General features: G+C 42.7%; 2 protein-coding genes across 2 annotated transcripts in view; both read right to left on the bottom strand.

The window, feature by feature from the left end:
* Positions 1-1,053: 1,053 nt before the first annotated feature.
* LOC121917620 (cytochrome P450 2G1-like) lies at positions 1,054-10,199 on the bottom strand. The gene is made up of 9 exons (XM_042443721.1): positions 9,973-10,199; positions 7,715-7,877; positions 7,475-7,624; positions 6,818-6,978; positions 5,587-5,763; positions 4,285-4,426; positions 3,879-4,066; positions 3,048-3,189; positions 1,054-1,674 (listed from the first exon to the last, which is right to left on the bottom strand). Exons 1-9 carry the CDS (start codon positions 10,150-10,152, stop codon positions 1,493-1,495), a joined length of 1,485 nt encoding a protein of 494 aa, XP_042299655.1. The 5' UTR covers positions 10,153-10,199; the 3' UTR covers positions 1,054-1,492.
* Positions 10,200-12,430: 2,231 nt separating this feature from the next.
* Positions 12,431-20,589, bottom strand: part of LOC121917621 (cytochrome P450 2G1-like) — a 19,100-nt gene continuing 10,941 nt past the window's right edge. The window contains exons 2-9 of the mRNA XM_042443722.1: positions 18,672-18,834; positions 18,432-18,581; positions 16,950-17,110; positions 16,288-16,464; positions 15,488-15,629; positions 14,800-14,987; positions 13,723-13,864; positions 12,431-12,941 (exon numbers count right to left, since the gene is read on the bottom strand). Of these exons, the coding sequence (XP_042299656.1) occupies positions 12,760-12,941; positions 13,723-13,864; positions 14,800-14,987; positions 15,488-15,629; positions 16,288-16,464; positions 16,950-17,110; positions 18,432-18,581; positions 18,672-18,834 (1,305 nt within the window). The 3' untranslated portion in view covers positions 12,431-12,759. The remainder of the gene's footprint in view (positions 12,942-13,722; positions 13,865-14,799; positions 14,988-15,487; positions 15,630-16,287; positions 16,465-16,949; positions 17,111-18,431; positions 18,582-18,671; positions 18,835-20,589) is intronic.

The raw sequence follows: 20,589 nt of genomic DNA, 5'->3' as shown, positions 1-20,589 counted from the left end.
GAAATGTAGTGTATTAATACACATTGCACATTGGGACATCTTGTGTGATGGCCCATTCTCCATTGTCACAGTTCATTAGTATGGTTGTGTATCATGGCAGCAATATAACACTGCCTTCATAAGGTTACACATCACAGTCTCTGATGCAGGATTTTGCCTGTTATTTCTTACAAGTAAAAATTCTTCTTTTAAGAAATAACCTCTAAGGTTTGGTATGCTTCCCTACACACTTGTGTCATAGTACTATAAGTGTGTGAGTGTATACAGGGACAACAACTGTAATCCACAATTATAAGAATGGTAGAAATGAGTCAAAGTGGGAGCATTTCTTCCTGTATTCCTCCAAGAGCAGGTTGCCTTTAGGAACAATCCTGGTGAATGGAGGGGAAGAATGAAGAGTGAAGGGGAAACTCAGGCTGCTCTTGTGCACCTAAGGAATCCTAGCTTACCCAAAAGAACATTTGGAGGCACCCAAAATCTTTGTGTGACCTTCTGGTTGAATACATTGTGGATACTTATTGCTAGATCATCATATTGGCCATTGGGCCATGTGCCTTCTGATGTTCCTGGCCTGGATGTCTGGCTGGGTTTGAGACATTAAGAGTCATACTTCGGACTAAGCAGTGTGCTATCTTATGATAAACTTGAAGCCAAAATCAAACGCTTGATCCATTGTTGTCATATTTTATCTTTCAAGACAATCTCAAGGTTGACACACTCCCACTTTATGGAATGGCCTGCCGGACGAGATCCGTCAAATTGCCAACCTAGAGAGCTTCAAGAAAGCTGTCAAGACGGATATCTTCCGGCACGACTTCCCGGAATAGAACCCGGCCATGTAACACTTCCCCCAAAGACATATATAAGCAAAGACTCTGCCCACCGTTATTTTATTATCGGACTGTTTTTAGATTTCATCATTTGTAATTTTAATGCATAGAATTGTTTAATCCTTTTTTAAGGGAGGGGGATTGTATATGTTGTATTTTTTAAACATTGTACGCCTCTTTGATCGTGGTAACAAAAAGCGGGATATAAATTAAAGTTTTATTATTTTTTTTTAATTAGGTATAGATAGAAAAATAGAAAAGATGGCACCACATTTTATGACAAGCCTGATGCCAAAATTATATGATAAAGCTGAACCCAAAATTCAAACGCTTGATGCCTTGTTATATTTTATCTTTCAAGGCAATCTCAAGGCTTACACACTCCTTAAGTACAGATACAAAAACAAAGAAGATTGGACCACATTCCTTTGGCTGATATAAAAGCATATATAATACTCTGGAATGAACCATGAGCTTCTTCCCTCTCCATCTAAGATTGTCAAGAACACTCCATTTGAACAAGCCCTAATCTGTCGATGCCAACTTTAAAAGCAAACAAACTGCAAGTGAGCCAGAAAACAGAATGAAAGGTCTCTGCTGATGGAATTGTGGAATCCAGTGTTTGTAAGAGAGCAATGGCCATGGGCAGTGTGACCTATGGGTTAGCGTGCGATGATGGAGAGCTGGTACAAAGGTGGGATAGTGGCAAAGCCGATTTCCTGAGGAGTTGTGTCAATGTCTTCTGGGGGAATGAGGGGCTTCAGCTCAAAACTCTGCAAGATGGTGGTGAAGAAGAGGAATAGCTCCATTCGGGCCAATGCTTCACCCGCACAGATCCGTTTCCCTGGAAGCAAAACAAGAGAATCGTCAAGTGAGAAGGACATACAGGTCGGCCTCATGTATCAGTCGAGGGCAGGTTTTGGGGGCAAAATTATGGATTTTGCTATGCCCCGTGGATAAGTTGAGAGTAAAACCTAGGGGCATATAGCAAAGGATCTAAAAGACGAAGCAAAACACAACAACGTCAAAAGACTTACTACATTCCAGCAGACATAACTCTTTGTGCTCACATTTAAGGCTGGATGGATGAGAGAGTAGGGTGAGTTGGTGCTTCCAGGACTGATTATACTCTTGCATTTCACTGAAGGATAGTTCCTTCTTTTAAATAAGAGTTAAGATACAGTATTTACGTTGACCCATGGATATGTCAACACAGGTTTTTTGAGTCAATTTTTTTTAGACTTATACATGAGTATATATAGTAAATAGCTTTCTATGGTATATCTTCTGATAGGTGAGGCCTTTGCTGTAAATCACCTGCCTCACTCATAAACTCTTGTGGATTCTGTAGACTTTCTTTCATCTCATCTCAAAAACTAACACACAAGTCTTGAAAAACGAACACACCACAAGTCCCGAACTGCAAATATTCTACAAAAACTGCAGTTTTCAAAGACTTTATCACACTAAGAAGAAAAATTCCTAAAATTATTTCTTCATACCTTCCAAAATGAAAGTAGGAAAGAATTACATCCCTATATCCAGCAAAATGTTGTGATATGTTTCAATGGGAGCTGAGAAGGTTCAAGAATGCCAAAGCGATGGGCAAAAATTTCTCTACTTTGAAACAATATAAAAATACAAACTAAAAGCCAGAGAAGATTATCACAAGGAGGACGGGATGCAATTCTCTGTCCTTCCAACACGATCATCGGAAGGACTTTCAAACAATATCACACTCATCCGAACATTATCCTGTCTGGAAAGTGCGAGTGACAGCAATTACGTGAAAGCATTTCAAACAATGCCACACTGATCCTGTCATTGTCCCGTCACTGAAGTGGCTTTGCCCGGCATTTTTGCATCAATGGGAGTTTTGCATTAATGCAAAGCTGCTTCAATGACAGGATAATGACAGGATTTGCTCTACATTTTGAAAAGCTTTCGCATGATCACTGTCATGGATGGGATAAGAAACAGGAGAGGCATCCTGTCCCTATCCTGGCTATGTCTGTTAAATCTCCAAAGCGTAAAGAATTTTATATCAGAAAATCTGTTGATTCATTGAGGTAAGGTAATGGATACATCAGACTCAAAGTCTGCTGTGAGAGATAGAGGACACCCACATTCATAAGATCAAAATCCAGGCATGTGGAACAAAACCAAATAGAGTTCAGTCCTCCTCCTCATTTGCAAAAGTGTATAGAAGAGCTATACCTGAGGAGAATGGGACAAAGGCTTCGTTCTTCTTGAAGCGTCCATTTTCATCCAGAAAGTTCTCTGGGCTGAAAGTAAAAGGCTTTTTGAACATTGTGGGGTCATGAAGGACACTGCTGAGCACAGGATAGATTTCAGTTCCCTGGGAAAGAAAAGAAAGAAATTCTAAGTTTCAACAATGGCAAAAGCAGTTTTTAGACCTGAGTGTGGTCTACCATCCATCAGTGGCCCATGATTTCCATTTAAATGTTCAGTGCAAAGATGTTGGATCAGTTGAGACTATCTGTACTTGACTCTACACTTCATTTACTTCTGCTGATGTTCCAAGTTAAAGATATTTTCTCCAGGAGCAGATGGTCAAACTGACAAAATGTAAATTCTCATAAATATTGTTCATTCTTCAATACACGACATTCCTGTAGTGTACCTTCCCCTGGACCTTTCACAGTTCTTTGTACTTTTGGGATGACATAGCTTGCAAACTCAGTGTCCTAGATAACTGTGTGGTCCAGATTCTGGAGGTAAAACTGAGCTCTGAAATGTTCATCTTCAGAACCTGTTTTTGAATCTCATGACTCAGAGCCATTCTGGGACAAAACTATCCGACTCAAGGGTGTCAAATGCCTTTTCTTACTCCCTAATAACCATTTATAGCACTAGCCACAACATCCACCAGCAAACATGTCAATAGGCAAATCAGCTATATGAAGACATTCTGCCTTGGCAAATGATGGATGGCTCAAAAAAAATAATGGAATATTCCATCAAATTTTTCTAAAACTTCAGTAACAACATATTCTGGACTTTATCTGCTATGCCCAGTGTCCGTACCTTGGGAATCATGTATCCTCTGAATTCAGTGTCACGAATAACCATATGGGCCAAATCCATGGGAATCAGATCACTGAATCTCTGTATTTCATGGATGACAGCATCCGTATATGGCATCTGGGTCCGGTCCTCGATGTTTGGGACACGGTTCCGTCCAATCACTCGGTCAATTTCTTCATGCACTTTTGCTGTCGAATGAATTCACTGAATCAATTCTAAAGAATTTAACTCCTTAAGGGAGGCACTTTTCTAAATTCAATATAACCAAAAGGAATTTCCAGGGTTCAGAGACAGCAACCCTCCCAATACCAGTTTTAAGAGGTATCCTGAATATGTATTCTTAGGGAGTGGCTTCCAATTGTAGAGGGATACTTAAATAATGTTTTCCATCCTCATCCTTGCATACCTTGAACCTCAGGATATTTCATCAGAAATAGGAATCCGTATCTCAAGGTAGAGCTGACTGTCTCTGTTCCAGCAAAGAAGAGGTTAAGGGTTGTGATCAATAAGTTCGTGTCGTTAAATTCACTGGATGGCTTGTCTTTCTCCTGAAAACAGGGAAAACATTGTAAGAACACTCCAGAAAGGACCATTGGCAGCAAAAAAAGGACAGTATGGTCTATCTTGAGGGTGAACTGATAGACTCCACTGCCCTTCCAGGCAGTCCATTCTGCTATCAAACAGCTCGTTCTGTCAAGATGTTCTACCTAATGTTTAAGATGAATCTTTTTTAATATGGAAACCAGAATCTAGTTGCACTTCATTCAGTGAAATCCAACCTAAAAGAAATATCACCTGATATTCCGTCAGTTGCATACATCAGTGTAACACCGGCATAGACTTTTTTGGTTGTTGTAGAGGAAGAAAGTCACTACATTTCTTGTGCAATTACCCCCAACCATCTCAAGAGCCATCTTTCTCATGTGGGCATGAGATTTAAATTTGCTAACTGGTAATTTATTAGCAAGCAGCTGACATATAGGGCGGTGGAGGCCAATGTGCTTATAGTGGGATGCATACTGAAGGCATCCTTTGGTATCTTCCCGGAGTTCTCCAGAGGTTCCAAAAACTGATGCCTTCATTGGGCATCCAGTCTCTAAATGAAATTGTGGGTATTTGCCTCAGTCTGGCTAAAGTGACACTCTTGTTCACAGAGTATTTGCCAAGACTATCAACATTTATGTTCAGTTGCCAAATCAGGTTGGAAACATTTCCCTTGACTTGTCATTTAACCTTTTTCAGTAAGAAGCCAAGAAATGCAGTGGTTCCAGATATACTGTGAAAAACCAGTTTTAATGAAAACTGTTGTCTATTGTTCATTGGCTCTTCTTGCTTTGCAAAGGACATCATGATAATGCATTAGGATTTCCTGGCCTAAGACAAGCTGTCAAAGGCATATCACAGGACATTGCTATTCCCTGAAGTAGAAATGGCAGAGTTCAAGGAAATGTGGTGGCATGATCTTCCACCTTTGTAAGTATCAAAGCACTGGCTAACTCTCATATGGCTCCAGAGCAAGGTAGACAGCTTGGTGCCCTACCAATTCCCTACCAACTTCAGCTCACTTAGTACCCTACCAACTACAACTCCCTCATCTCCAAGACAACATGGCCATTGGTCAAGAAGAGGATCAGAATTATAATTTGGAGGACAGCAACTTGCATGAAGTTGCCTGATCCTCAACCCCTTTCATGACTCCCCAAAATACCTTTTCCATCTGGATGAGGAAGCAATCGATAAAGTCTCGTGGGAAGTCGGGGTCAAAGGTCTCTTTATTCTTCTGTATTTTCTTGGCAAGTAAGCGTTTCATATCTTCCAGGATGTCATAGAATTTGGTCTGGGTCCCTGGGAAATACTTGAGGATGTTGACATACATGTCATAGATCTGCATGAGAAAACAAGACATGCTTAGCTGGTGGTGACCAGCCACATTCCTCCCTGGCATCAGCAGAGCTTTCCTAGTTTGGTCCAGGACAATTTCTAACGCTGGTAGTCCCATTTTGTTTAAGGTGGGCTAGGGGCACACACAAACACAGAGAAATTTCTTGGGGTGGCATCTGCTTTATGCCTTATGTGCACAAAAGCGCAGCTTTTACTTGCAATGTGAAAAGATGGGTGCACTCCATTTCTTCTCTTCACGACTAAGCTAAAACAAGCTGTTTCTCCATGATTCTTTACCACCTTCCTTCTCCTTCTCCCCAAGAAGTGAAAGCAGGAGGAATTCCTCCTAGGGACTGACAATTTCTGGCCCATGGGAAAATATGAAACTGAACATGCCATTGAGTTAAGTGCCAATATGGGATCTCAGCCTTTGTGTGCCCCCTGCATAGAGTGCATCATATGAAATGCACCATATAGACTTCCTAAAGGTATATCCTTCTCTTCAAAGTGAGTATTTCCTAGGTAGCTGACCAACAAAATACATGTTCACAAGGCCTGGTAAAGCAGACTCTTGAGGAATCCTCTGCTGTGTGTGTAAAGGAAAAGATAAAGAATCCACAGATAAATCATTATTATTATTATTATTATTATTATTATTAGTATTAGTATTATCCAGTCAGCTAAAGACATGTGAATAACATATGGGTCTGGTACAGTAGTGTTAAGGCTAGATCAAAATTTTCTGGGGTGGAAACCTTGTCCTCAGATGGTGAGTCCATACTAGCAGGTGGCACCAAGAACGGATCCTCCTCCATTTTTCCAATCAGTAGAAGGAGAGGTATCAGTTACCTGAGACCAGGCTGTGCTGATCTCCTTGGAAGCTTTTGTTCATCATCTCCATGAGATCCTAAAATTCCTTGTCTAGTACAAATGGGTCTGGTAATGTAGTGTTAAGGCTAGATCAACATTTCTGGGGTGGAAACCTTTTCCTCAGTTGGTAGGTGGCAGGTAATGCACCACCTTTTTCCATTCAGCAGAGGGAAGAGGATTTGGAGTACCTGGGCCCGGGCCGTGCTTGTTTCTCGGAAGCTGTTGTTCATCATCTCCATGAGCGACTGGAATTCCTTGTCCTCATAGTCAAAACGGTCCCCAAAAACGATGGAGCAAATGATGTTGGATACGGCCTGGCTGAGAAAGTAGGTGGGATCAAATGGCTTCTCTAAAGTACAAGGACAGAGAGAAAGGAGGGGAGTCACTTCACTGCAGGTACTCCTGGCAACCTGGTGTCTTCCAGATGTTTTGGGAGTGTTGGATTTTTAGTCGAACACATCTGGAAAGTTGGGATCAGGAAGGAGACAGATGGCTTAGATAATATTTTGACCGTCCTGAAGGTAAGGAATATCAATTTCTAATGCTAACAGTGATATAGAAACCACTGTTGGTTTCTGCCTTTTAAAATACAAACGCTTCTGCAGCTGTAATTTTCTGAGCCACAATACTGTACAATATTGACCCGTATTTAAGTCTACCCAGGATTGACCAACATTTCAGCATAATTTTTTTTACTTATGTATGAGTATATATGAGTACGTTGATTTCATGCCAAGATGGAAGATGTTGATGTGTCTGACAATTATTTTTGATGAGGTTGTTTTGGCATCCTTTCCTTGTTGAGAATGAGAAAATGTATTAATAATCTTTACATCTCAACTCACCCTTTGTCTTCCGAAACTCCTCCAGTAGGAACTGGGCCTCTTCCTGGATCCGCTCTTGAATGGACTTTTTCCCCATTCCAAAGTCCCTCAAGACGGTGAGCGAGAATCGGCGCATTTGCCTCCAACGCTCTCCATTGGCAAAGACCAGCCCTGTAGGAAACAAGAAAGAAATGGAAGGGCATACAAGAAGGAGAGAAAAAGGTGCAAGCCATCCTTGCAAAGTCAATTGGGTCGGCTCACCATATCCATCAAAGCTCCGTTCCAGAGTAGGGTTGGTTACTCTTCCACTGAATTCTTCTGCCTTGTCTACGAGGGCCTCCTTCACAGCTTGGTGTCCACATAAGACCACAATTGGACGAGATCCAAAATAGACGGTGAACACGGGACCATATTTTTCACGCAGCTGTGTAGGAAAAGGACCCGTTAAGTGGGCACAATCTTGTTATAATATAGGCAGACTTTTTATAATGATGTCCTTAGCAGTGGTTCTGTCCTGCAGCTCAAATGCAGGGGGACCAGAGCTTAGAGTCTTATAGCAGAAAGGGACAGAGGGAAGGCAGTCTCTCTAGTTTATAACTAAATCAGATATTACAGAGTAGACTGACTCTTAGGAGTTTATCGCATAGCTTAAAACCCCCGACTTACCCCTGCAGCATTGAAGTCTCTTTCAGGGTAAAGTTGGGTATTATCACATGCAAAATGCCGCCAATGCCGCCACCCAGCTGAACCCTGGCTAATGTCTGGCTGGAAGCCTCACTCAACCTGTCGATTTGCAAATCCAGGAGTTCTCGGTTTTGAAAAAAGGCTGGCTGAGAGCAGTGTCTAGGCAGAAGTCAGCCAGGATTCTGCCGGGTGGCAGCATCGGTGGCATTTTGCATGTGATAATATCCAACTTTATCCTGGAAGCGACTACAACACGGCAGGGGTACATCAGATTATTAAGACATGCAATAAACTTCTTTTAAAACCTGACAAAAACAAAGTACAGTCAGCCCTCCATTTTCACGGGGGATCTGTTCCAGACCCCCCCTCCCCCCACGAAAACAGAAACTTGCACATATTCAAGCCCCATAGCCTTCAATGGGGGAGCATGCCCAATTTTAAGTCCCCCATTTTCTCCTTGCAAGTAAGGAAGAGCCACGGATATGAAGTCTGCACAAACTGTATAATCACATTTCATACATCTTATCTCACTAACCCACGTTCATTTAAACACATTCTAAAAACGACATATATAAAGTATAACCAATCTGAACTCCTTAGTGAGGTATCCCTGTTTCATTCAAAGAATGGGATGCAGATTTGAGCAGACAATGGCTTGTTGAGAGGGGCATTTAACTCTGATTCAAACTACTGTCTGCATTTAAATCCAGCCCAGCCACTTTTTGCCACTGAGAGAGAAAGAAAGCAAAGTATTGTCTTCAGGACCCCAAAAAACCAGCCCATAGCTGCCTTTAGGATCACACCATTCAAACCAAAAGGAAGAGTGGAAAGATTTTAATAAAAGTATCACATAAATCAAACATCAGATAAAACCCAGGGGGAAAAATAATCATATTTTCACCCAGATATTCCACCTCAAGAGAAACACAAAGTGGGGGTACAAAAGGGAAACATTGTGCAAGCATTTGTGCTATTTCTGCCTAGGACAAAGTTCTTTGTCAATGGAGGAGAATCAATCTAGAATAATATTCTCCAACTGGAGAAATGGATAAACCTGGTGTAATAAACGCTTGAAACATCCAGAAAAGTTCTTGTCATTGCTGAAAGACTAACCCACTTAAGTTGGCATAACCTTTCATGGATTGCCTCCCATTTCAGAAAATGTTGGTGATTTCAATGTTTGGAGGCCATTTCAAATATCACCAGACTTTGCTTTCAGAGGGCTTTTTTTGGTGCTCATTAACAGTTTTTGAGAAGTGGAGTGTCGTGTGATCTAAATGTTGTGTGATCAGAAAGCAAGGATTGGTATTGCTGGGAGACTGTACCATATTCATGAAGAATTTCCAAAGGGATGGGTACCAAAGCCCCAAACAATCTTTAAAGCAGGTGGAGAGGGTACTACACAAACACACACACACACACACTTGATCTTGGCCAAAAGGCTGAGAAGCAATGAGAGGGTGAATACAAATAGGGAAGGAAGGAAAATTAAAGTTAACTTGAAATTTACCCAGCCAAGGAATATTATGCATCCTTGAAGATGGATGTAATCCGCATCCTTCAGAAGCAAATAGAAAAATGAAGAGGGGATAGATGAAGATGTTTTGGTTGGAAGGAGATCTGGGGGAATACAGTATCACAAAAAACAGAGGAAGGTATAGATTCACGATTATTTGCGAGGGACTGCAATGGAAAGGAAGATTCCACTCTTCAAGCAGAGAAATGCAAAAGGAGTAAGGAGATAGTCAGAGCCCTTGGTAAATCCTAATCGTCTCCTTAGATGCGCTATCATCCCTGGCATGCAAATGCTGTTTTTTCAAGGGACAATCACTCACCTTGAGAAGAGATTTTAACATTTCCGATGACTTGATCTGTAGGAAATTCCCAATTATAGGAAGCGGAGTGGGACCCGGAGGAAGCCTTCCCTTCTGCGACAGTTTCCGCTTAGTTATTATGATGGCAAGGCAAGAGAGGTAGATGGAAAGGAAGAAGGTGACTGCACTAACTAACTCCATGATTGAGTTTGCTACTCGTTGCAGTCCACTACTCAGAATGTTGATCTCTGGTTCTCTCTATCTATTTAATGAGTGCTGCATTCAGCCCCACCTACTGCCTTATATAACTGTACAAACTAAACACATGGAGTGCTTAATCTTGGGAACCGAGCCAAATTTAATTCTCTTTCCTGCTATAACAGTACAGTCGCCCCTCCTAATGTGGGATCTGGGGTCCACAGCCTTGAATATATGCGGAGGGCCGACCTCCGCTGTTTGCAATGGTGTGTGTGCTGTTACCACACACATAGGGGCATGCTGCATTCAAGCCTATGGGGCAACCCACAATATACGACAATGCACAGTTGCACAGTTATAACACATAGCCACAGTGCCCAGCATTGCTGTATACCTAACTCTGCTTCTGCAGAATAAGTCTGTTGCCCCATGGCACATAATTCACTTTGTATAACTTATGCATTTGTATGTCACTAACAGTTCTCTTTCTTCTCTTTCAGTTCCTCACTTTCTTCTAGCTCTCCCTCCGAATGGTCAGGATGCCACATGGACTTAACTCTCTGCTGTTCTGTATTCCTTGCTTGTCTCCTCTCTGTCATCATGACCACTTGGCACTTTACAATGATTTGAAAAGTATCACTCTTCTGTTCTGTCAATTATTTTTAAAGCATCATTCTCCCTTTCTTGCTCAGTCACTTACTACTAATCAGTCCAAACTCCCAGCATAAGTCAGCAACAACATATATCTCCACGCTAATCCAGTGTTTTATTTGCTTATTTGCTTTATAATTTCAAAATATCTCCAAGTACAGAGATAGGGGATGAATCGAAGACAAGCTAAACACATGCTTCACCTTTCCCTCTCCTTTCTCTAATGCCAAGGGGATTAATCCAGCCTTTGTTCCATTACACTAGAGAAAGCAAATTAAGGGATGATTACTATTTGAAAGATAGCAAATAATCCAATTCATCCTAATATGTTATTCCCAAACCCTGGTTTATATACCTTTGAGGCTTCAGAAAATAAAAGATAAGACATAGGAGGCATCTACACTGTACAAATAAAGCAATTTGATGCCACTTGCAGCTGCCATGGCTCTACCCTACAGAATCCAGGATTTGTAGTTTTGTACCTCACTTTTGTGGCCCCCAAAGCCATGTACTAGTCAATTTGGTGTGATTTTTCAGCCACTTTTTGCCTCAACCTCCCCTCCTCCAAAACCACATGGAAATGCCACCATCCAGCCCACATATGTTCAAGTTTACAGACACTCATTTGCAAATAGACACAGCAGTTTATTCAGTTTGGCATAACACTATCATGTTTGGTATATTAAAAATGCATTTTATTCAGACAATAATTACAAGTTGAATTTATTTACTCAATATTTATATTGACCAGAATCCTCTAACATGGTGTATGTGATGTAACTTTATGTGCACTTTGGGCTTGTCTTCACTGGCCAAAATACTCTGGGCTCAAAGTATTCTGGCCCTGAATTCCCCCCAAATTCCCCTATGGCCTGTGCTCTCTCTGCAGCGATGACTGGCAGCTACCTTCCCATATGACCCCCATCCATTGCCTGGTGCAGCTGTACAAGGTGCCCATCTATGTTATTGGCATTGGACACCTTGTTCTAACCTCAGAGCAACTGCCGAAAACCCGAAGCAAAATGTAAGATGTTAAGGAGAGGAAAGGCCAAATTGGGTGTGGATGTCATGAAGGCAGCCTGCATCCAATTCAGGGTTTGGGCCCTGAGTCATGTAAACAGGACATAGTGAACCTGGGAGTAATTCGTAGTACATAACCCATGTAGACAAGCCCTTAGCTATGTACTAGAAACCCTGAGAAGCCCTGTTAGTGAATTGCAAAGATGAATAACGGCGCACTGGCAATAGTGTCCAAATGCACATCCACACCAATGCATACTGTCTTGTGCATTGGCCACTTTGTTGTCTCCCCTACATAGTAATGTAGGGGCAGACCTTTACTGGATACAGATGCTACAGAACTGTCCAGTTCTAATCCCTGCAGACATATGTCCAGTTACACGAAAGTAAGTCCCTAAGAGGATTCCAGTCTTTTTGGTTATGAATGCAATGTTACAAGGTGCTGAACAGTAACACCTCTTTGGAATAAGCAGTGAAAAACAGAAGAAAGTACAATTGGCCCTCCATTTCTACAGATTCTGTATCTACAGATTCAACCATCCATGGCTTGAAAATATTTTTTAAAAGTATAAATTCCAAATAGAAAAACCTTGATTTTCCATTTTATGTAAGGGACACCATTTTGCTTGTTATCCGCTGGGATTTGGTTCCAGAACCCACCATGGATAACAATATCTGTGGATGCTCAAGTCCCATTAAATACGAAATACAAAATTGTATTTTAAAAAAATTGTCCAGGAAATAGTTGTTGCTGCAACAAATTACAAAGCCTGCAATGAGCCATACATTACCAATCTGAGGATTCAACACCACTCCACTCCCAAAAAACCTAATCAGGGGGTGAAAAAAGAAAGATATCATTCTAAGTGTCCTTTCTCCTTGTGAAGTTGGTTAATACAACTTCTATAAAACAGTTATGGCTGTGGAGAGCAGGACCTCTCAGCGTGGGATGATGGAGAGCTCATAAAATGGTGGGATAGTGGCAAATCCACTCTCCATGGGGGTTAGGTCAATTTTCTCTGGGTCCACAAGCGGCTTCAGCGAGAAACTCTGCAAAATGGTGGTGAAGAAGAGAAAAAGCTCCATACGGGCCAAGGCTTCACCCAAACATATTCTTTTCCCTGCAAACAAAATAGGAGAATCATCAGCAGGGAGAGACATCAATAGGTTTCTCTCATACGTCTTCTGATGAACATGGAGCATTTACTGTGCAACCCCCCTGCCACATTCATAGCACCCTAGGATGTCTATAGACCAGAATGACTAGCAATCCCATTGGATCTTGCTTATGATCTCAAGCAGATGTTACCCATATTCAACTTTCCATGAGTTTGAATGGCCTTTCTGGTATTCCTGGCCGCTTAGTGCCTTTCATAGCAAAGAGATCTAGGATTGTTTTTGGTGCGTTTTTCGGTCATCTTCTATAAGAGTTTATTTCTGATGTTTCCCCAGCATCTGTGATCCAGGATCCCTTTCAAATCTATAACTCTGGAGATTAGGACTTGTATACACAAAATTAACCTTAATACTAATGCCAAACACTAACTCTTAACCCAACTCTTCATTTGGTTGGGTTACACTGCAACTTTGGTTTCCTTCTGTCAACAACTTTCAAAGATCTGCCAAAGGAGAGTTGATAGCCAGTAATGTTTGTTTGATGGGAGCTGAGGTGGCCCAAGAATACCAAAATCATGGGTAGGGATTACTCTACTTAGAAACAAAAGGCTACAGTGTGTGTGAGAAGACTTCTAGATTTGCTGTTTTCTCCAGGAGAGTAGCTAGGGCAGTTTGTGGGAGGAGGCCCTGTCTATATACGTTTGAAAGGTGACTGTGCAATGTAAAACCAACAAACAATGAGATCCTTTTCATTTGTAAAAGAAAGCATGTTTGCAAAAGCCCTACCTGAGGAGAATGGCACAAAAGCATCGTTCTTCTTGAAGCGTCCGTTCTCATCCAGGAAATGCTCTGGGTAGAAAGTATAGGGCCTTTTAAACATTGTGGGGTCATGCAGGACACTGCTGAGTACAGGGTAGACTTCTGTTCCCTAGGAAGGAAAAGAAAGAGGGATGATGTGAGTCCTTCAAAGATGTGCAGAGAGCACCACCAGGTTTTGGAACAGAGGGTCTCAACATTGGTCATCTATTCATTAGTGGTCCATGAGTTCTGGTTAAGCGTCCCATGCCAAGATGGTGGACCAGTTGATACTATAGGTGCATTTACACTTTAGAAATAATGCAGTTTGGCACCACTTTCACAGCCATGGTTCTGTCCCACAGAATCCTGGGATTTGTAATTTGGTAGGCATGACTACACTTTGCCAGAGAAAGCTAAAGACAGTGTAAAACTACAAGTTCCAGTATTCCATAGGCTGGAGCTACAGTACTTAAAGTAATGTCAGACTACATTGTTTCTACATTGTAAATGCACCCTCAGTGTACTTGGCTCTGCACATCATCTATTTTTTCTGACATTCAAAGCCGAAGCAGTTTTGACTAGCAATGGAATAGTAAGTAGGCAAAGCTGACTATCTCATAGGTATTGTTCGTTGTTTCAAGACACTGCATTCCTGGCCCTCCGCCTGTCTTTCCTGTTGTCACTTTTCTTAGTACCTTAAAGATGACCTAGCCTATGGATTCAGTGCCATGGGTAACCATGGGGTCCAGATTCAAGAAGTGAGATTTTGCTCAGAAAACCTTCAGAAATTCTGTTCTTAATATTGTGACCAAAAGCAAATCCTTGACAAAATGATTCCTATCAATGGAGTCAAATGCCTTTTCCCACTACCTACAAAGTCATCTACACAAATAGCCACCATGGTAGAAGCAGTAAAAATGCCACAGAGCCCTGTGTGAAGAATTGGTGCCTTGGTGAATTATACCTGTGGGTAGATTGAGAAAAATGAAAGATTCCATGAAAATAAATCCAACATTTCATAGCAAAACATTGCTGTTTTTTCCCTGCTACCCCCAATGTGCATACCTTGGGAATCATGTATCCTCTGAATTCAGTGTCACGAGTAACCATGTGGGGCAGATCCATGGGAAGCAAATCACTGTATCTCTGCACTTCATGGATGACGGCATCTGTATATGGCATCTGGGTCCGGTCTTCAATGTTTGGGACGCGGTTCCGTCCAATCACTCGGTCAATTTCCTCATGCACTTTTGCTGTCAAATATAGTCACTGGATTAGTTCCTTTGATTTCTAATTTTCAAAAGGAACTGAGGGGTTGCACACACCAGCCATTAACGACACATGCCCTGACTCCAACCCCAGGGCAGTGTGATGCCACGCACCACTCCACGTGATGCGTGATGTCACAGCGCTCCTATGCCACTGCGTCCACATGACACAGTGCCAAAGGAGTGCCATAAAGCCACGGTGCCATGGCTATCACGTCCTGGAAAAGCCAGATTGGGGCTGTGGCATGCGGTTACTGCGGCCCTAATCCAGCGCAGCTGGAGGTGGCTGCAGGCCACCCCTTAGGAGCAGTCTGCACAGCCTCTGAGTTTCAAACTTCAGTATAATCAAGTGGAAACTCCATGTTCAGAAGCAGTAAATCTTTGAATACCAATTGAAGGGCCTTTGTCTGTATCCTGGGGGAAGGTGCCTCCCACAGTTAGAAGGTTTTCTTAGCTATTTCCCCCTATCCCTCACCCTTTCATACCTTGGATTTCGGGATATTTAATCAGAAACAGGAACCCATATCTCAGGGTAGAGCTGATTGTTTCTGTACCACCAAAGAAAAGAGTAAGAGCAGTGAGCTCCAGGTTTCTCATGTTAAATTCACTGGATGGGTTATCTTTCTCCTGGGAGAAGAAAAGAACAAAACAGCATGAGATCATTCCAGAAAGAGACATCATCAGCAAGACTTGGAAAATGTGTTCGCTCCTGAAGGTGAGCTGAGACTGGATAAGTTCCACGATTATCATCAACTGGTTGAATTACAGATTACAGTTGATATGTAAACTAAGGAGAATACCACCTTTAGCTGGCTTAGTTTAAACCTGTCAGGTGGTGAACCTTAGAATTGGGCAGCAAAAAGGAATTTTGCATATGTATCTCAAATCATCTGGCTGGGTTGACAAATGCCTGAATAATGGCATTCTGGATCGCAAGGTACTTGCAAAGTACCTTGCCTTTTGTTTTCCTAGCCTATTGCCATCTGTCAAACCAAACCGACTCTGCAGCACATTGTGTCATCCAGCAGTTTAAAGGACAGAGCTTCACACATCTGCGATGGTGCCATGATCTCCCGCTTTTGTTAATCTCACCCCACTGGTTAATCCTTGAGTGGGTCAAGAATTGGGTTGGCAGTTGCATGCCTGCAGATGGTTTGGACCTCAGTTTCCATAAGCCTGAGAAAGCATTGCCATCGGTCAAGAGATGGCTAAGAGGTGTAATCTGAATGACACAAGGCTGTGTGGGGTTGACAGATCCTTATCATTCTCCATGCCCCACCAATACCTTTTCCATCTGGATGAGGAAGCAATCTATGAAGTCCCGTGGGAAGCTGGGGTCAAGGGTCTCTTGGTTCTTCTCCACTCTCTTAGCAATGAAGACTCTAATCCCATCCAGGTATTTGTAGACCTTGTCCTTGGGCCCTGGGAAGTACCTCAGGATGCTCTCATAAATGTCGTACAACTGCACAAGGAGAGAAAGCACACTAGCAGGCGACCTGCCATATTCCTCCTCCCTGGCATCAGCCATGTGCTCCTACTTTGCCCCTGGAGTTGGTCTAGCCATTCCTATGTGCCAGAGGAATCAACCAAAAGCAACTGAATATATTGCACTGGCAGACTCGCTTTTTAAAACCTGTGCTATATGGTTGAGTGGCAAGGGAAAGTGTATTGTGGAAGTTAAAGAACACCTGGATTGGAAAAGGCATAAAGTGAACCATTAACTACATGGGAGAAAAAGAACTCCAGGACTCTGGAGAGGTCAAGAGAGAAGAAGGGTACCTACTTAGGTGGAAAGGGCAGGTTGCATATTCAGTGCTTCCCAAACCTTGTAAGGCTTGATATTTCTGCTAGTGGAAAGCCATTTGTCAAACAGTAGTTCCTACTAGCAGTTGGCAGCTGATCCACCTCCTTTTTTCCAGTCAGCAGAAGGAGGAGGACTTGAAGTACCTGGGCCCAGGCGGTGCTCATTTCCCGGAAGCTGTTGTTTATCATCTCCATGAGGGCCTGGAAATCCTTGTCCTCGTAGTCAAAACGATTACCAAAAACGATGGAGCAAATAACGTTGGAGACAGCCCGGCTGATGATATAGATGGGACTAAAGGGCTTCTCTAAAGCACAAGGACAGAGAGAAAGGATGAACAGTCACTCCACTGACAGAGTACCCCTGCTAGAAAAGTCTTAGCCAAGCGAGTGAGTGACCGATGTTTTAGGAGGGTGGGAAATTTAATTTGGCGCACCAGGAAGGCTGTGATCAGGATAGGGAATGGTGGTCTAGAAGATATCTTGCAAAATGCGACAAAATCTAGCATGCTTCCTCATCTGACTATGGCCTTGTCTACATGGGTTTTTTACCCCTAGTTCCTCCCAGGCTCATTGTGTCCTGTTTATGTGATGCAGCGCTAAAACTCTGAACCAGACCATGATGCCCAAACTCCAATTCAGGGCTTCCTCCCACTTACCCACATTTAAATAACTCACTTCCTACTGTGAGTTTTCAGCTCTCTTTGCAGTGATGATGGCAGCTGCTTCTTCACTCATGGTCCCTGGGAGCTGCCTGGCATCTCTCTTGCAGGCGTGAATTGCTTTGAGGTGGGAACAAGGCACTCAGAATCAATAGTATGGCTGGGCACCTTGTTCTGCCCTCAGCAGTCATGCCGGGTCATGAACAGGACCATGGGCAAAGGCAGACACCTGTCGGCAAGAGGCAAAACTCTGCAGCAAGGGAGAGGAGGTAAGGGGAAATTTGGGGCCAGAGTACTTTGTGGAGGATTCTGGTAAGTGTAGATCCAGCTTTTATCTAAGTAATACAAGCGTCTGCTCTTTTGGAGAGAAAATTGCCATTAAGGTATCAGATCCTGTCTGAACTTGGTCAGCCCTGGTTAGTATTTGGAAGGGAGACTATGGGGAATACAAGGTGCAGTAGGCTAAACTCATAAGAAGGCAAGGGCAAGCCTCCTCTGAATAGATGTAGCCATGCAAGCCTTACAATACGGTTGCCAACCTAAATGCATATAAAAATAACAAACAGCAGATTACTCCCCCTCATCCCTGCTTTCCTACTCATTTAAAATTGGGGGGGGGGATACTTTTGATTTACAATTCCATTCTTTCTTTTGACAATCATTTTGATGAGCAATAGCAGCAGCATTTACATTTCTATACCACCTCATAGTGAGCTCTCTAAACGGTTTACAATGTATAAGCCCATTGCCCCTTACAAGCTGGGTACTTATTTTACTGACCTACGGAAGGATTGAAGGCTGAGTCAACCTTGGAGACCTGGGATCGAACTCACAGCATTATGGCTGCAAATACTGGCATTTAACCACTGTGCCACCAGGACTCCATGAGGTGTTTTGATATATAGAGACACCCTTTTCTTGTTGAGGATGTGGAAATTAGCTAATATTCTTTCCATCTTTTGCTCACCGTTAGTCTTCCTGAATTCTTCCAGCAGAAACTGGGCCTCCTCTTGGATCCGCTCTTGGATGGATTTTTTCCCCATTCCGAAATCTCTCAAGACGGTGAGGGAGAACCGGCGTAGTTGCCTCCAGCGCTCTCCGTTGGCAAAGACCACTCCTGCAGAAAACGGGACAGAAATTGAAGGACATAGAAGAAGGAGTGGAAAGGGTGGGAGCCATGACTGCAAAGCCCATCATGATGCCTCACCATATCCTTGGAAGCTTGGTTCCAGAGTAGGGGTGGTTCGCCTCCCGCTGAACTCTTCAGCCTTGTCTACCAGGGCTTCCTTCACCGCTTGGTGTCCACACAAGACCACAATCGGACGTGTTCCAAAATAGACGGTGAAGACGGGGCCGTATTTTTCACGCAGCTGCATAGGAGAATAGCTTATCACACCTGGCATAATCCATACCCCCAGCTACTTTTCTCCCCTAGATGGAAAAAACCTCAGGCAAAATCTTCAGGACCACCAAGAAAGTCATCGATTGCTGCTATTGCTATGGTAATTCCTTGAATAAAAGGGCAAGGCAGGAGGATTTGAATCAATAAAATAACACAAATACAAAATAAAACAAAAGTAATAAGATAAAAGAGCCCCTGTGGCATTGTGGATTGAGCACTGGACTGGGACTCTGGAGACCAGGGTTTGAAGCCTCACTTGACCATGGAAACCTACTGGGTTACCTTGGGCGAGCCACACTCTTTTAGTCCCAGAAAACCCTGTGGAAGGGTTGCCAAAAGTCGGAAATGTCTCGAAATCACACAACAACAGAACAATAACCCCTGTATCCATGTAAGATAAGCACAGGTTGGAAGCCTCCTGAGAAGTTCTGCTTCAATGACCAGCAAGTGGTCATTGCAAGTCATGCAAGTGGTTAGCATAAGAAGGTCTCAGGGACCTATTTTTGCACATGTTCCCCCTGATTTCCACCACATTTTGGGATGCTCCTGGAAAGTAACCCAGGTGCAGTAACATCCCACCCCCGAAGACCAGTCTAGATGGCTCCGTTCACCCAGAATCTCTTGGTTTTATATTGGTAAACCACTACATTACATCAGTTCTCAACAGGATCCCAGAGAGAGAGTTTTTCCTCAACTACTTCTGCTATCACTGATCTGCTGCCATTCCTGTTTTAAATCTGCAAAATGTCTAACAAGGTACTTTCAAATGGGAGGAAATTGGTACGACTTGGCTACTCAGAAGACAGTGTAAAGGCTTTATGTTTTTGCTTTCTTAATGGGATTTCACTGTTAAGGAACAGAGAAATGGTATGCAAATGGTTGCATAATAAAAGCCTCATTTAGCAAGGATCGTTTGCTTGAATTTAATTCCTCAACAAGAACATAATTTTAAAAGTTGAAATTATATATGGATGGAGCATTGGACTATGACTCTGGAGACCTGGGTTTGAATCATGCTCAGCCATGGAAACCCACTGGGTCACCTAAGGCAAGTCACATTCTCTCAGCCTCAGAGGGAGGCACTGACCAAAAAAAAAACCCAACAGCCCTGAACAAATCTTGCCAGGAAAACCCTATGATAGTCTTGCCTTAGGGTCACCGTAAGACAAAAACGTCTTGAAGGCATGCAACAACAATTATATGAATATCCAAGACACACGAAATTTATATATATACAAAAGAAATAAATAAGAGTACTTCCCACCTTCAGTGGATTGGTGCTTATTATTTTCTGGTTTTCTTTTACTTTTTCCTCTTCTCACAGCCTATGCAGACTGACCATTAAGGCCATCCTGGAGACAGAGTTCGGGCATGGTGTCCATACGGTGCATGCCCAACTCTGCCCCCAGGGTGGCATGATGCCATGTGCCGCTCCATACAGTGCATGGCATCTCGGTGCTCCTCTGGTGCTGTGTTTACGGGACGTACTAAAACAAAGGACAGTACTTGCCCATGGGGAAAGCATACTTGCCCATAGGGAAAGCATACTTACCCATAGAGATTCATTGGAGATTGCTTGCTCATAGGAAATAATGGAGATTGCTTGCCCATAGAGAATCATTGCACATTGCTTGCCCATAGAAAATAATGGAGATTTCTTGCCCATAGGAAATAATGGAGATTGCTTGCCCATAGAGAATCATTAGAGATTGCTTGCCCATAG

Source organism: Sceloporus undulatus, unplaced genomic scaffold (assembly GCF_019175285.1).
Source record: "Sceloporus undulatus isolate JIND9_A2432 ecotype Alabama unplaced genomic scaffold, SceUnd_v1.1 scaffold_24, whole genome shotgun sequence".
Classification (NCBI taxonomy): domain Eukaryota; kingdom Metazoa; phylum Chordata; class Lepidosauria; order Squamata; family Phrynosomatidae; genus Sceloporus; species Sceloporus undulatus.
The sequence above is the reverse complement of the archived record's forward strand: the minus strand, read 5'-3'. Positions and strand labels throughout refer to the sequence as shown.